Source organism: Sylvia atricapilla, chromosome 14 (genome assembly GCF_009819655.1).
Source record: "Sylvia atricapilla isolate bSylAtr1 chromosome 14, bSylAtr1.pri, whole genome shotgun sequence".
Lineage (NCBI taxonomy): Eukaryota > Metazoa > Chordata > Aves > Passeriformes > Sylviidae > Sylvia > Sylvia atricapilla.
In genome coordinates this window covers 12,160,987-12,173,942 of record NC_089153.1, presented here as the reverse complement: position 1 = coordinate 12,173,942, position 12,956 = coordinate 12,160,987, and the positions used below count along the sequence as shown (strand labels likewise).

The following is a 12,956-nucleotide window of genomic DNA, read 5'->3' as shown; positions in this document are numbered from 1 at the left end:
ATTGTGCCATTGTGATTTTTGGTGTTCCCCATCCTTACTCTCCTGAGCACTTTTTAAATCACTTGGAAACAGAAAATATTGCCTTGGTGGACCACCTTTATGTAAAAATATACAGATTGACACTCTCTTTCTCGAGGTGGAACAAACCACCTGATCAGGGAGGTTTACATCGCTCACGGTTTACAGCTGCAGTCTCTGCTTCTCCCATCACCTGCAAAGAGCTCCGGAGAGAATCACCGGGATTGAAACCTCTCCCATCAGCTTCTTGACGAAAACACGCCACTTACAAATATTAAACCACCACATACATTCTCTTGCGGGTGAATTCCCAAACACCTCTTTGCAGTCAGGACTCCCGCCGGAGCTCGGGGCAGGGACAAGGAGCTGCCTGGAGACCCCCAGGAGCCCTCACCGTGCTCAGCGCCGGCAGCGGAGCCGTGGGGAAAGAAAGGCCTGCATCCCAACCGGGCACTAACTGAGCTGGGGCAGAGCCGAGTGCAGCGGCGTAGCCGGGGGAAGCAGGATGCTTGCTGGAATTACACCCATTTCCCTCCAGCTGTTTTTAACCCGGTCCGTTTCCAAAGCTCTCTCAGGCCGGTTCTGTCTGGAGCGTTCTGTCTGTCCCACCCGCGCCTGGCGCCATCTTGGGGAGGACGCCGGGGACAGGCCACCGCCATCTTGGGGAGGTCGGGCCGGCGGGAGAGCTGTGTGAGGGGAAGGCGACCGCGCCATCCTGGGGAAATCGGCCCGGTTTGGCCCCGGGAGAGACGGTCACGGCTTGGCCCGGCCTGAAAGAACCGGGATAGGGATCGGGACAAAGCCCTGCGCCTGCGGCAGCGGACACGCCGCCTCCCGCCATCCCTTCCGGGTCAGGCAGTAACCCCCGCCCCCTGACCCCGCCGCTTCCTTTCCGCGGCGGCTGCCGGAGCAGACGGGCAGGTGAGTCCGGGCCGCGCCGCGCCGCATCCGCCGCCATCCGCCCGCCCGCGCCTCGCCGCGGCCCCCGCGCCCGCCGCCCGCCCTCAGGGGACCGGGGCCGCGCGGGGCAGCGCGCTCGGCGCGGGGGAGGCGCGCTCGGCGGAGCGGGGCCGTGGGCCGCGGGAGAGCCGCGGGCTGGAGTAGCGGAGCGCCTGGCTCGGGGTGCTGGGCCCCGGGCCGGCCCTTCCCCGGACCCTGAGCGGTCAGTGAAACGCGGCGCGTTCGTCGCTCGGAGCTCGATGGTGGTGGTACAGCGTGTGCTGCGTCTGCCGTGTCGGCCTCGCTGGGCTGGGGACGGCGCTGTCGGTGGAGCCCGTGCGCCATGGATGTGTCGAGATGGGGACACATCGGAGGGCTATCGGAGTGGCCGCGCAGACACTGGTGTAAATTGATGTTACAGTGCTCAGGGCTGTTGGTGGAGAGGGCACTGCCGAGGGTGAACGTGGGTTGTTTTGGGGTTGGTTACCTCGGTGCAGGGGCCGGACATCTCCCTTGTGCAGGGCGCCGGCTGTAGCAGGAGTTTGGCAGGAGAGGGCAATAGGGAACCGTTCTTCTGTGCTTCATGCACAAGATCCGCGGCCATCAAACCGAGCACAGCCCAGTGCTGCCCCTGCTGTCTCCCATCGCTGGGCCATAGGGGCAAGAAACTTCGCTGGGTTAGTCCCAAGAATGTGGTTGGGAGACCAGTAACATGTTAAAATTCAAGCTGGTACTCAAAAGGTCTGCAGACTCGGGACCTACTGACAGTACTGGGTCTGTAGCAGTTGTTTGGTTTGGTATTTTCTTTCCGTAAACCAACATAAACAAGGGGAAATGCTCAGCGTTGTTTGTTATCAAGAAATGAATTCCCTTGTGCACTGCTGTGTGGGGCCTGGGGACATTAGCTGCCATGAAGTGCAGCAAAAGAGACTCTACTAAACAGCTCTAGGTGATGACCTGTGTGCCAGGATACAGCAAAGCTGAGAATTCTGGGGCTTATAAGAAATTTACCTGTGTTTTGCCAGTGATAACTCATTTTCCTTGCTTGGTAGAAGGTTGAAATAGCAGGAATTTCATAAAATCCTTTAACAACGCTGAGAAGCTACCAACACTCATACCTCTCTTTTGTTGTTGATGTTGTTCAGAAATGGCACCTCGTAAGGGCAAGGAGAAGAAGGAAGAGCAGGTCATCAGCTTGGGACCACAGGTTGCAGAAGGAGAGAATGTGTTTGGCGTCTGCCACATCTTTGCCTCCTTCAACGACACTTTTGTCCATGTGACGGATCTGTCTGGCAAGTGAGTATGGGATAGGCATCACCTCGCTGCAGCACCCAGCTCCTTCAGGTGTGACAGTTGAAACTGGGTTTGGCAAGAGGTTCCACCAAAATCCTTGAGTTTCTGCCATGCTACATGCATGGTGCATGTACCTGAACTGGGTGGCTTGGTGAGCTCTTCTGCCCAAGATGGTGCTCAGGGTACTGTGTGGCTTATTGGTCTGGTAACGTTGGAGATAATAGGTTCTGACTGGACCCAGATTCTGGTTTGAGGGAAGAACAAGGAATGGCTTTCTTTTGAACATCACTTTTCCTGCTGTAGGGAAACCATCTGCCGTGTGACTGGTGGGATGAAGGTGAAGGCGGACAGAGATGAGTCCTCTCCCTACGCAGCCATGCTGGCGGCCCAGGACGTTGCCCAGAGGTGCAAGGAGCTGGGCATCACTGCCCTGCACATCAAGCTGCGTGCAACTGGGGGCAACAGGTACAGCAGGAGGGCTGGGACACTGATGGGGACATGGCTGTGGGGGCTGATGGTGAATGGGTGTGGTGTGGCATGGGGAAAGTGTGGCATTCATATTGCTGGCTGTTTTTTAAACTGTGTTCAGCTTCTGGGTCATTAAAGGGGTTGTTGGTTCTGACTCTCCTCCAGGACCAAGACTCCTGGACCTGGTGCTCAGTCAGCCCTGAGAGCTCTGGCCCGCTCTGGAATGAAGATCGGCCGCATTGGTGAGTGAGCAAAAAAAAAGGATTATTTAGGGAAATGAGCTTTGTAGGTATCTGTGCTACTTGATCCTAACTTTGGGGTGTTCTTCATGGTTGCTTAGATGGCACCAATGAAAGGGTTCTGTGTAAACAGATTGTTAAATTGACAATTCACCAGAAGGTGATGAGAGCAGGACTTGGAACCCAGGTTTCTGTGTGCAGAGCAAACCCTAGCTTGGAGCAGAATACTGCTGCTCCTCTGATGTCACATGGTTGTTCAGTCACCTAAAAATACCTTGCTGGTCTCGGTGATTCAGTAATAATGGAGTCGTCCAACTGTTAAAAGGAAAGTCCTGAACTTCATGGAGAAGTCACAAGATGCAGTGGTGGTGGTTCTGTAGAAAATTCTTCAAGCAGCCTGTGTTTCCTTTGAAATGCTATATCTGCTTGGTTTAAGTGGGATGGGATGTGGGAATTTTTGCTTGCTAAACATTAAAGCCCTGGGTACCCAGGCTGTGGCAAGTTCCCAAATACCTTCACTCCACGAGAGTTCTTTCTGCACATGTGCAGCTCCTGTGGTGTCCAGGTGTTGAGGTGCTGGGTGATGGCTGTGCCCAGGTGGTTCCTGGGGTACCTCTGAAGGTAACTGTGTTCTGGATTTCCTCCCTGCAGAGGATGTCACCCCCATCCCCTCCGACAGCACTCGCAGGAAGGGTGGTCGCCGTGGACGTCGTCTGTAACAGCGCAGCACCTTCTGTTATTAAAGCTCTCTAAAACCTCTGTAGCTCTGTGTTTTCTTACTGGGGCGAGCTCAGAAGCCAAGGGGTTTCAGTTTAATTCCATCCACTGATGGCTTGTGCTCTGGAGCTGGGCCTGTGGCTTGGAGGGGAACCAGGCTGGCTGATCCAAAGTCACAGGGGTCTTGGGCTTCATACAGCAAAAGCTGCTTTCAAAATGAGTCATTACCTTTGCGTCTCTTGGAAAAAAAAAAAAAAAAAAACAAAAACTGGACTGGGAGTGAGCAACTGCTGCGGGTTTTCTGCAAAATGTTGCTTAATGCATCACTTCCACTTTCTGTGGAAAAAGTCCTCTTTCTGCCTGGACGTCTGTTCCTAAGCCAGAATTTCCCTTGGCACAACCATAGTGCTTTATTTGTTATTTTATATGTGGCCATGGAAAACGTTAGAATAAACTTCCCTTACTGTCTTAAATGTGCACCATTTGCCCTTCAGATCACTGTTTTGCTGTACTTGAAGTGGTGTTGAACTCTGTGTGGACTTCATCTTTCTACCAGCAGAATGTTTCAGGATCACCAGCCCTTGTTCTTGTAGGTGACTTTAACCTACCAGACATCTGCTGGGAACTTAAATCACAGATAAGAGACAGTCCAGGAAGGTTTTAGGCTGTGTGGAGGACAACTTTTTGTTGCAGCTGGTGAGTGAGCCCACCAGGGGAGGGCCTATGTTAGACCTGTTGTTTACCAGCAGAGAGATGGGCTGATGGGAGATGTGGTTGGAGGCTGCTTGGCGCAGAGTGATCGTGAAATTACAGAGTTCCCAATATTTGGTGAAATCAGGAGGAACATCGCTAAGACTTTTCCGTTGGACTTCTGGAGGGCAGACTTTGGCCTATTTAGGAGACTTACTCAGAGAGTTCCTTGGGAAACAGCTCTCGAAAACAAAGGAGTCCAGGATGGGTGGGTGTGCTTCAAAGCAGAGATCTTGAGGGCACAGGAACAGGCTGTCCTTGTGTGCTGAAAGATGAGTCCACGAGGAAAACGTCAAGCCTGGATGGGCAAGGAGGTTTCAAAGGAATTTAGGAATAAAAAGAGAATGTATCATCTTTGAAAGAGGAGTCAGTTCTCACGAAGTATTTAAGGGGATTGCTAGAGCATGTAGGAAAAATATTAGGGAGGCCAAAGCTCAGTTCAAATTTAATTTGGCAACATTCGTAAAGGATAATAATTTTTTATTTTTTTTTTTACAAATACACTAACGGCAAAAGGAAGGGTAAAAACAACCTTTGTTCTCTACTGGATGTGGGAGGGAACTTAGTAACTGCAGATGAGGAGATGGCAGAAGTGCTTAACGTCTTCTTTGCGTCAGTCTTTGGTGGGAAGACGGTTTGTCCTCAGGAGAACTGCCCTCCTGGGCTGGTAGATGGTGTCAGCGAGCAGAATGGGCCCCCAGTTATCAGAGAAAGGCTGATCCACTTGGACGCTTATAAATCTGGGCCCAGATGGGATCCACCCCAGGGTGATGAGGGAGCTGCCAGATGAGCTTGGGAAGCCACTTTGTCTCATTTATCAACGGTCCTGGCTCACTGGTGAGGTTGCAGAGGACTGGAAGTTGGCTAATGTGATGGTCATTCACAAAAAGGGTGGGAAGGCTTCCTGAAAGGTGGTTGTGGTCAGGTGGGTGTTGGTCTTTTTCTCCAGGCAGCAATTGACAGAACGAGAGGACACGGTCTTGAGCTGCACCTAGGGAAATATAGGTTGGGTATTAGGAAGAGGTTTTTTACAGAAAGACTAATAAAGTACTGGACTTCTCTGCCTGGGGAGGTGGTGGAGTCACCATCCCTGCATCTGTTTAAAAGAAGATTGGATGCGGCACTGGTGCCATGGTTTAGTTGAGGTGTGGAGGACGAGTTGGACTCAATGATCCTAAAGGTCTCTTCCAACCCAGTGATTCTGTATGTTCCATGTGAGTTACTCTGTCCCAGGGGCCATCACTGTGACTGATTCCTGGGGCACATCTGGGGAAGCTCTACAGCAAAAATCCAACATAGGACCTTTGCTCTGGCAAAAACTCAGCAGATTCTGCTCATCTCTTGGTGCAGGGGAAGATGTTTCCACTCACTTCCTCCTTCTGCTGCCCACCCTGGTCCAGGCCTGTTCAGCCCTGCTGTTTTGTAGAGCAGATGTTGAAAGGAGAAGGTGTTTGCTCCATGGGAAGGTGGATTTACTCTATTAACCCTTAATCCTTGGAAGCTGGAGCTGTGCAGGTGCACACAGGGCTGGCTGAGCTGACACACCCAGCCCGTGCCATGTGCTGCCCTGGCAGTGCTGTGCCATGGGCAGGCTGCTGCCTGGGCTCGCTGCACAATTAAAAGGTAAAAATTGCTTTGATTTCTCAGCCAGCCTGACGTCTTTGAAGCAGCTTCCTGTGTTGATGCATAACCCCAAAGAGGAAATGATGAATGAGGAAGAGAAACCAAAGCCCCAGCACAGGGCAGCTTCCTGGCTCATGTCCTGGGGCTTTCTGGAGGGAAATGCCCTCCTGTCAGTGGCATGGATGGGTCTCCTGGCTCTTGACAGTCCCTGGCCTGACCCAACTGGCTTGTCTTGGGTGATTCAGTGAGGAACTGAATCACCTGCACCCCCCTGTAGATGTAGGTGGGTGATGGCTTCTGGGCTGCTTGGGTGGGCCATGCTGTGCCTGCACACCCTTGTTTGCCCACCCGGGATGCTCATCCTTTGGAGCCATGGGGCTGTTCAGGGGCTGTGCTCCAGACACAGTCAGTGGTCACTGGTGAGCCCTGTGGCTCAGCCTTTCCCTCAGGTTTGTCCAGGGCGGATCCTGTGCAGTTGAGGGTGTCACCTCAGGGTGGGTGGGAAATGGGGGTCTGTTCCTCAAATCTCTGTGCAGGGGCTGGGGGCCGTGGGCTGTGTTATGAGGCCCCCAGCTGGTGATGAATGGCTTCCTGTGAATGTCTGCTGGCTTATTCCACCTCACTGCCTGAAATAATTGCTCTGCTGGCCTGGTCCTCATCAGAGTTCTGAGATCACTCCTTGCTCCAGATGGCTTTTTATCCCAAAAAAACGACTTGTGAAGTTTTTGATGGGCAGCACCACATACAAAGTCGTGGGGTAACAGGGTGGTGACAATTCATTGCCAGCCTCAGGCGATGGAAGAGTGAGGAGGGTCAGACAGGATGGAAGCTGCTCTCCGAAAATGTCTGTGTCTTCCCTGGAAAATCAATTCAGAGTCTGAGAATACAGTGGGTGTCACAGCCCTGGGCAGAAAGTTGTGTGTGAAGCACTGAAGAGCTGACTGGCAGTGTCTGTGTGTGGAGCAGGGGCTGACAGAGCTGACTGTCCTCCTCCAGGCTGGAGCTCGGGGGGCTCAGCCTGCCTGGAAAGGGAGCTGTTTCCTGCCCCCAGGCTATCACCCACATTTGTGGTTTGCAGAGCCAGCCCAGCTCCATGGAATCGCTGGGGTTTTGTTTGTGAAGTTCCTCATCAGATTTTTCTCTGCTTCCGCTTATGGCTGAGGCTGGTCACAGAATGCACCAGGAGCATGGCCTCGAGGCAGGGATTGTGCCCCCAAAATGAGGAGCCTAGTGGGGGCTGAGGCTGTGAGGAAAACTTGTGGGTTCCCCAAGTCCCAGTGCCCATGAAAGGAGAGACAAAAAGTGTGTAAAAGGCTTTTGTGTTCTTTCCTTTCCCCCACCTTTTTTCTTCACTTTTTTTTTTTTTTTTAAACTTCTCTTTCTTCCCTTTTATCTCAGTTTCCTCTCCCTTTTTATTTTCTTTTCAACCCCCTCTGATGGTTTCTAAATGCAGCTTTGTTACAGGCCTGGGGCCGGTGTTGTGTGAACCCCTGGGTGCCCAGGCCTTTTTCTGCTGGGTTGCAGGGTTGGGACCAGGCTCCAGGCATCAAAACCATTCCCCTGTGTGGAGTTGCAGTTTCCCACCTGGAAACTGCATGTTTCCAACTTCCACATTTCCTCCAGAAACAGCATCTGCCAGGAGACCCTGCCCTACTTCCTGTAAATGCTCCAAAATGATCCCGTTGTCTGCTCTCCCAGGGCTGTCCTGGCAGCTGAGAGGCTCAAGACTTCATTAGGAAAAGAAATGGAGTCGTTGAAACAACATGTCCCTGCTGCTCCAGTGGGTTTGCCAGAGGCGCCTGTTGGGTGGGGTTAGGTAACACCTTTAATTCCACATTCACAGTTTCACTTTTGGCTGAACTCTGGCCGTGGCCATGCTGAGTCCTGACGCTGGAGCCATCTTGGTGCTGGGCTCAGTGTGACCCTCAGCCCAGCACAGGCATCGGGGTGTGTTACCCCTGGGCTGCTCTGGGACATTGTGTAAAACCACCAAAAAACAGCATTATGGGGTGGATAGCTGCTCCTGCCCATGCAGCACTTGCAGGGCTGTGGAGGGGCTGCAGACCCCTACTGCCCCATTTCCAGTGGTGCTTTGAGGTCACTCACCTTAAGGGGCTGTTCCTCCTCTCTTGGCTTTGGGGGTTCAGCCCCTGGAAGCTGCTGCAGGCAAAGCAAGGGTAGTGCCAGAAGGAAGGAGGGCTCGAAAGTCCTTTAGTCATCACCCCCTCAGCTTGAGAAGTGCTGGCCAAGTACCCACACACAGGGAGGGCCCAAAGTGACCCTCAAGGAAGGGTTTGAGCCCAGCAAGTGCAGCTTTTCCCCAGCAGCAGGGAAGGAGGGCTATACCCTACCACTGTGCCCCCACGGAAGGCCCTGGATGTGGGGGGTCCTCCCCATGGCATCCCCACTCTGCACCGCACTTCCTAACCCACAGGTTTCCTCTCACCTCCCCCATCCCACTGCCACCTCCCTTAGCTCACCTCCTGTCCCCCCAGGGCCACCAGAGCCTCTGGGCCCATGGCACCGGTGTCACCAGGCTGGGTACCGTGACCTGCCCGTGGCGTGGGGTGGGCAGTGAAGCCCCACTGGGCTGCCATGGGCTTCACGACTGTGTCCAGCATCATTTCTGAACTGGAGACCTGTGGAGCAGAGGTCTGCCTGACAACAAGTGATGCAAGTGCCAGCAGCCAATAAGACTTTTTATTTTTGCTCCCCCCTCGGGTGTCAGGGCAGGGTGGGGACCCGAGGGTATTTCCAGAAGCCTCGCTGGGAGGGCTCATTGCCTTCGAGGAGCCCACAGGAGCCATGGCTGAGGAGCAGCGGGACCTCATCTCTGACCGCGCCAGCGGTGTGCTCAGTGTTGGGGACACCCAAAGGTGCCGCTGCTGGGGACACGGGGATGGGGCGCATGGGGAGGGCGAAATGGGCACTGTGGGGACGTGGAGCAGGGGGCTGTGGCGTGGTTGTGAGATGGAGGGGGATAAAAGTCGGGTCAAGGGGACAAGGAGTGACTATGGGATGGAAGATGGGACGCAGGCTGTGGGAATGGGGCACTGTGGAGCTAAGAGGGCGGTGGAAGGGGCCAGAACATGTCTGTGAGGCAAGGCAGGGGCACGGGGTGGCTGTGGGATGGGAGGCATGGGGCGGCGGTGGGATCGGGACATCGGACTGCTGTGGGATAAAGGGAATTGGGTGGCTATGGGATTGGGAGGGCATGGGGCGGCAGCGGGATGAAAGGGGTCACTGCATCTCTGGGCCGCCGGGGACAAGGCATGGCGGTGGGGTGGCCAGGCTCACAGGGTGGGGCAGCGAGCCATGGCTTGAAGCTTCGGGGGAAGCAGCTTAGTGGGAAGGAGGCTGTGGGACAGGAAAGCTGATGACGCGGCCATGGGGCAGGAGCGGACCTTGGACCCGAGTGGCTTTGTGGGGCTTCTCCCCCGTGTCCCAACTCGTCCCTATGTCCCAACCCCCGCGGAGGAAAGACCCCGCGCCAAAACTTTCAGCCAATCGGAAACCCTGGAGCTATGACGTCATCAGTCACCAGGCAGACGCCCGCGCCGCGCGTCCCGGTCGGGACTTGTTCCCTGGGCGGGCTGGGTCCGCTGCTCCCGGGCAGCGCAGGCACCGCGACAGAGCCACATCCACCCAGCGGAGCAGGATCTGGCACTACATTTTAAAAAATTAGGTGCAATCCAGCATCCCATGAGTCGTGTCTTCTGCCCCATGGACCAGCGAAATTCCAAGTGGTTTCATCATCCCGCAAAAGGCGATGCCCAGAATGATGCTGTTCCCCAAAATCTCCTGGCAGTGGCCAGTCCCCACCCACGGGCCCTTCGGTCCCCCTCCCGTGTCCCCCACTTTCCCCGCCCCCAGTATGGGTTTCGGTTCCCAGTGTGGGGGTATGAGGCTCCTGCTGAGGTTTCACTTCTGCTCTCTGCGATGGAGGAATTTACATTTGTCTGTCTGCAACCCCCCGGGACAGGAGTGTCTGGGGCCGGGCGGGGGTGACAGCAGGATGTTACCTCCTGCTGCGGCTGGTTGGCTGAGCTCCCTGTCCGTATCCTGCAGGTGTGGGCTGAATCGCAAAGCCGCCTTCTCGACGCTGTCCATCCTGGTGGCCCTGCTCATCGCCGGCCAGGCTGTCACCGTCTACTTCGTGTACCAGCAGAGCGGGCAGATCAGCAAGCTGACCAAGACCTCCCAGAACCTGCAGCTGGAGGCTCTGCAGAGGAAGCTGCCTGCCAGTCAGTAGCCCCACGGGCACAAGAGGGGTGGGAGGTGGAGGGGAAGAAGGGATAAATCCCTCCTGGACCACCCAATCTGGTTGGTGCTCTTCAGAGTTCTCCTTCCTCCACAGATGCCAAGCCAGTGAATAAGATGAAGATGGCCAAGGCAAGCCCACCTCTGGTCATGAGCGTCATGCGTCCTGCACCCTTTGAAGACTTTTTGGTAAGAGAGATCCACCACTGCTTGGCACTGCCTGCTGCCCTCCTGCCATGCTCACACTGCCCCTTTGCCTTTTCTCTTGAGGTGGAGCCCCCTGCTAGCAACAAAACTGAGGACCAAGTGAAGCACCTGCTGCTGGTAAGGTCCCCTGTTCCACTCCACAGCTGCCTCCTGCACTGCTCTGGGGTCTCTTAGGGTGCTCAGAGCTGGTGGGAGCTCCTCACCTCCTGGAGCATGTCTGGCTGATACCAGCAGAGCTCCAACCCCAAGCCCCCAGCTCATTTTTCTTTGCCCTCACTGTGGTGGTTGCTCTGCAGCAAGCAGACCCCAGCAAGATGTTCCCGGAGCTGAAGGACAACCTGATGGACAACCTGAAGAAGCTGAAGCGCACCATGACTCACGTGGACTGGAAGGTCAGTGTTTTTTACTGTCATCCTGTCCCACCTACCTTCTGTCCAGGAGTGCTTTGGGGAGGAACTGGGGTATCCCTACCAGGATAAACAAAGCCTGGCTTTAGCCAGACTTAGCACGCTCCCACGCTAAGGAAGGGGATGGTGTTCACCACTTTCCCTGTCCAAGCCAGAGCTCATGACATGGCTCCCCTGCGGTGAAGTCCCCCCATGGCCATTAACATGCTGGATCCTCTCATTGCAGTCCTTTGAGTCCTGGATGCACAAGTGGCTGCTGTTTGAGATGGCCAAGAATGCCCAGTCAGAGGACCCCAAGGCAGTCCCAGCAGAGAAAGGTACTGGAGATGGGGCTGCTGAGCTGGGGAGGGTCAGAGAGGAGTTGGCATGGGGCAGCTCACAGGGAACCAAGCCCTCCTCCACTCATTGACCTATTTGTTCTGTGCGGAGCCCCTGTTTCCCATCACAGAGCATCTCTGCCCAGTACCTGTAGGGCATTTGGGGTGAACAAAGGCTGAACAGCTGAAGCCCCACACCCAAATCCATCCCTGGTTAGCCCATGAGCTTCAGAAAAGTCACTGAGCAGGGGGTTGTTCGCCTTTAACTGTTTCTGGATAGAATCTCCTGCTGTGCGGAAGGGCCTGGAGGGCTGACGGAGTGTCCCGTTTCTATTGCCCTAGTGCTAACTAAGTGCCAAGCAGAGGCCACTTTTGGGAATGATCAGCTGGGCCAATACCGCCCACAGTGCGATGAGAACGGCGACTACCTGCCCAAGCAGTGCTATTTCTCCACTGGCTTCTGCTGGTGCTGCTACAAAAACGGCACCGAGATTGAGGGCACAATGACTCGGGGAAAGCTGGACTGCCCCGGTAGGTTGCCAGGGAGGGGATGGAGAGGAAGGAGCAGTGGGAGAGAGGAGAGGTCGAGGCTGCAGGAAACACCCCATCCAGTGCTAGTATGCTAAGGCTGGAGAGGACCCCAAAACCCACAGGTAGTTGGAGCTGAGGTGTGCAGTCAGGGTTTTCCATGAGCCCCTCTTGCTCAGCAGTAGGTGCTGGCTCTCGCCTGCTGCCCTCAGAGGGATGGGGTGGGTCATGGAGCAGCCCTGGAGTCCAGCACTCAGACCCTGCCCTCCCCATGCAGGCACTGCTGCTCCTAGTGCTGCCACTTCCACCACAGATTCAGACGACATGATCTTCTCCGGGGTGGAGCTGCTGAAGCTGAGCCCAGCCAGAGGTGCGTCAAAGTGTCCCCAGAGTCCTGGGGACTGCTGGCGAGGGGGAGGTTAGGAGGGAGAGGGGGTTTGGGAAGTCCTTTGAGCTGTTTTACTACCTCCTCTTGTTCCCCCACAGGAGACTAGAAGAGGATGCCAGCAGTTGCCTTCAGCATCCCTGCCCCTTCAGCTCCTGCCTTTTTTCTCTATTTTTTTCTGCTCATAGATTGCTTTTCCAAGGCAGATAACAGTAGGCATCCCTTGGCACCCTTCCCCTACTGCAGAACATGAGCCAGGGCTGAGCTGCCACCACCATCAGACAAAGAGTCCCCTCAGAGGGTGGGTAGAGCAGGCTGGAAAATGATTTCAACCACATCAGATCCATAAATCCTGTTCTCTTTGGCTCGACCTCCAACAGCAGGCCAGGCAGCAGTGTAGCTCACCCCGGTGAAGAACTTAAGCTTCCTTACATCAATGAACATTTAAAGCAGCAAAATAACCCCCACCAGCTTCTTAACTGATCCCTGTAGGCTGGAACCCTGGTAGATAACTGGAGTAATGGGTTTTGATTGTGGAGTGCTCAGATTTGTACATAGAGATTCGCCTACAGCCTCAGCAGCGGGTAACCATGGGCAGAGGGGCTTCTGATTTTCCTCAATAGATCTGATTGTTCCTTTATAAATGATCTCACAAGCTAATAATCTCAAATAAACTTTTTGAATAAGAAAGCCTTCTAAGCAACTCCAGCAGGCCTCTGCGTGCTGTTTGCAGCTGTCCAAGGTTATAAATAAATGAAACTTAACAAAAAAGAGATAAAGAAAAATCTCTGCAGGCACTTGGAGA

General features: G+C 54.6%; 2 protein-coding genes across 4 annotated transcripts; both read left to right on the top strand.

Annotated features, from left to right (window-relative positions):
- Positions 1 to 781: 781 nt before the first annotated feature.
- RPS14 (ribosomal protein S14) lies at positions 782 to 3,720 on the top strand. Its single transcript, XM_066329181.1, has 5 exons — positions 782 to 939; positions 2,103 to 2,253; positions 2,554 to 2,715; positions 2,884 to 2,960; positions 3,609 to 3,720. The coding sequence occupies exons 2-5, from the start codon at positions 2,105 to 2,107 to the stop codon at positions 3,674 to 3,676; spliced, it is 456 nt and encodes a 151-aa protein (XP_066185278.1). The 5' UTR covers positions 782 to 939; positions 2,103 to 2,104; the 3' UTR covers positions 3,677 to 3,720.
- Positions 3,721 to 8,797: 5,077 nt separating this feature from the next.
- Positions 8,798 to 12,859, top strand: CD74 (CD74 molecule). Of its 3 annotated transcripts, none has more exons than XM_066329178.1 (9): positions 8,798 to 8,923; positions 10,116 to 10,291; positions 10,405 to 10,496; positions 10,578 to 10,631; positions 10,811 to 10,906; positions 11,148 to 11,238; positions 11,581 to 11,769; positions 12,044 to 12,136; positions 12,256 to 12,859. In XM_066329178.1, the coding sequence occupies exons 1-9, from the start codon at positions 8,853 to 8,855 to the stop codon at positions 12,258 to 12,260; spliced, it is 867 nt and encodes a 288-aa protein (XP_066185275.1). In that variant the 5' UTR covers positions 8,798 to 8,852; the 3' UTR covers positions 12,261 to 12,859. The 3 variants fall into 3 exon arrangements, with proteins under 3 accessions (XP_066185275.1, XP_066185274.1, XP_066185276.1); XM_066329177.1 differs by having other exon boundaries at positions 12,253 to 12,859; XM_066329179.1 differs by lacking the exon at positions 11,581 to 11,769 and having other exon boundaries at positions 12,253 to 12,859.
- Positions 12,860 to 12,956: the final 97 nt, after the last annotated feature.

Excerpts from the sequence above, each read along its gene's own strand:
- CD74 (XM_066329177.1), top strand. The coding sequence starts at position 8,853 with ATGGCTGAGGAGCAGCGGGACCTCATCTCTGACCGCGCCAGCGGTGTG. Across the intron at positions 8,924-10,115 it reads AGTGTTGGGGACACCCAAAG|GTGTGGGCTGAATCGCAAAG; the intron begins GTGCCGCTGCTG and ends CGTATCCTGCAG. Across the intron at positions 10,632-10,810 it reads AAGTGAAGCACCTGCTGCTG|CAAGCAGACCCCAGCAAGAT; the intron begins GTAAGGTCCCCT and ends GTTGCTCTGCAG.
- RPS14 (XM_066329181.1), top strand. The coding sequence starts at position 2,105 with ATGGCACCTCGTAAGGGCAAGGAGAAGAAGGAAGAGCAGGTCATCAGC. Across the intron at positions 2,254-2,553 it reads GTGACGGATCTGTCTGGCAA|GGAAACCATCTGCCGTGTGA; the intron begins GTGAGTATGGGA and ends TTCCTGCTGTAG. Across the intron at positions 2,716-2,883 it reads CGTGCAACTGGGGGCAACAG|GACCAAGACTCCTGGACCTG; the intron begins GTACAGCAGGAG and ends ACTCTCCTCCAG.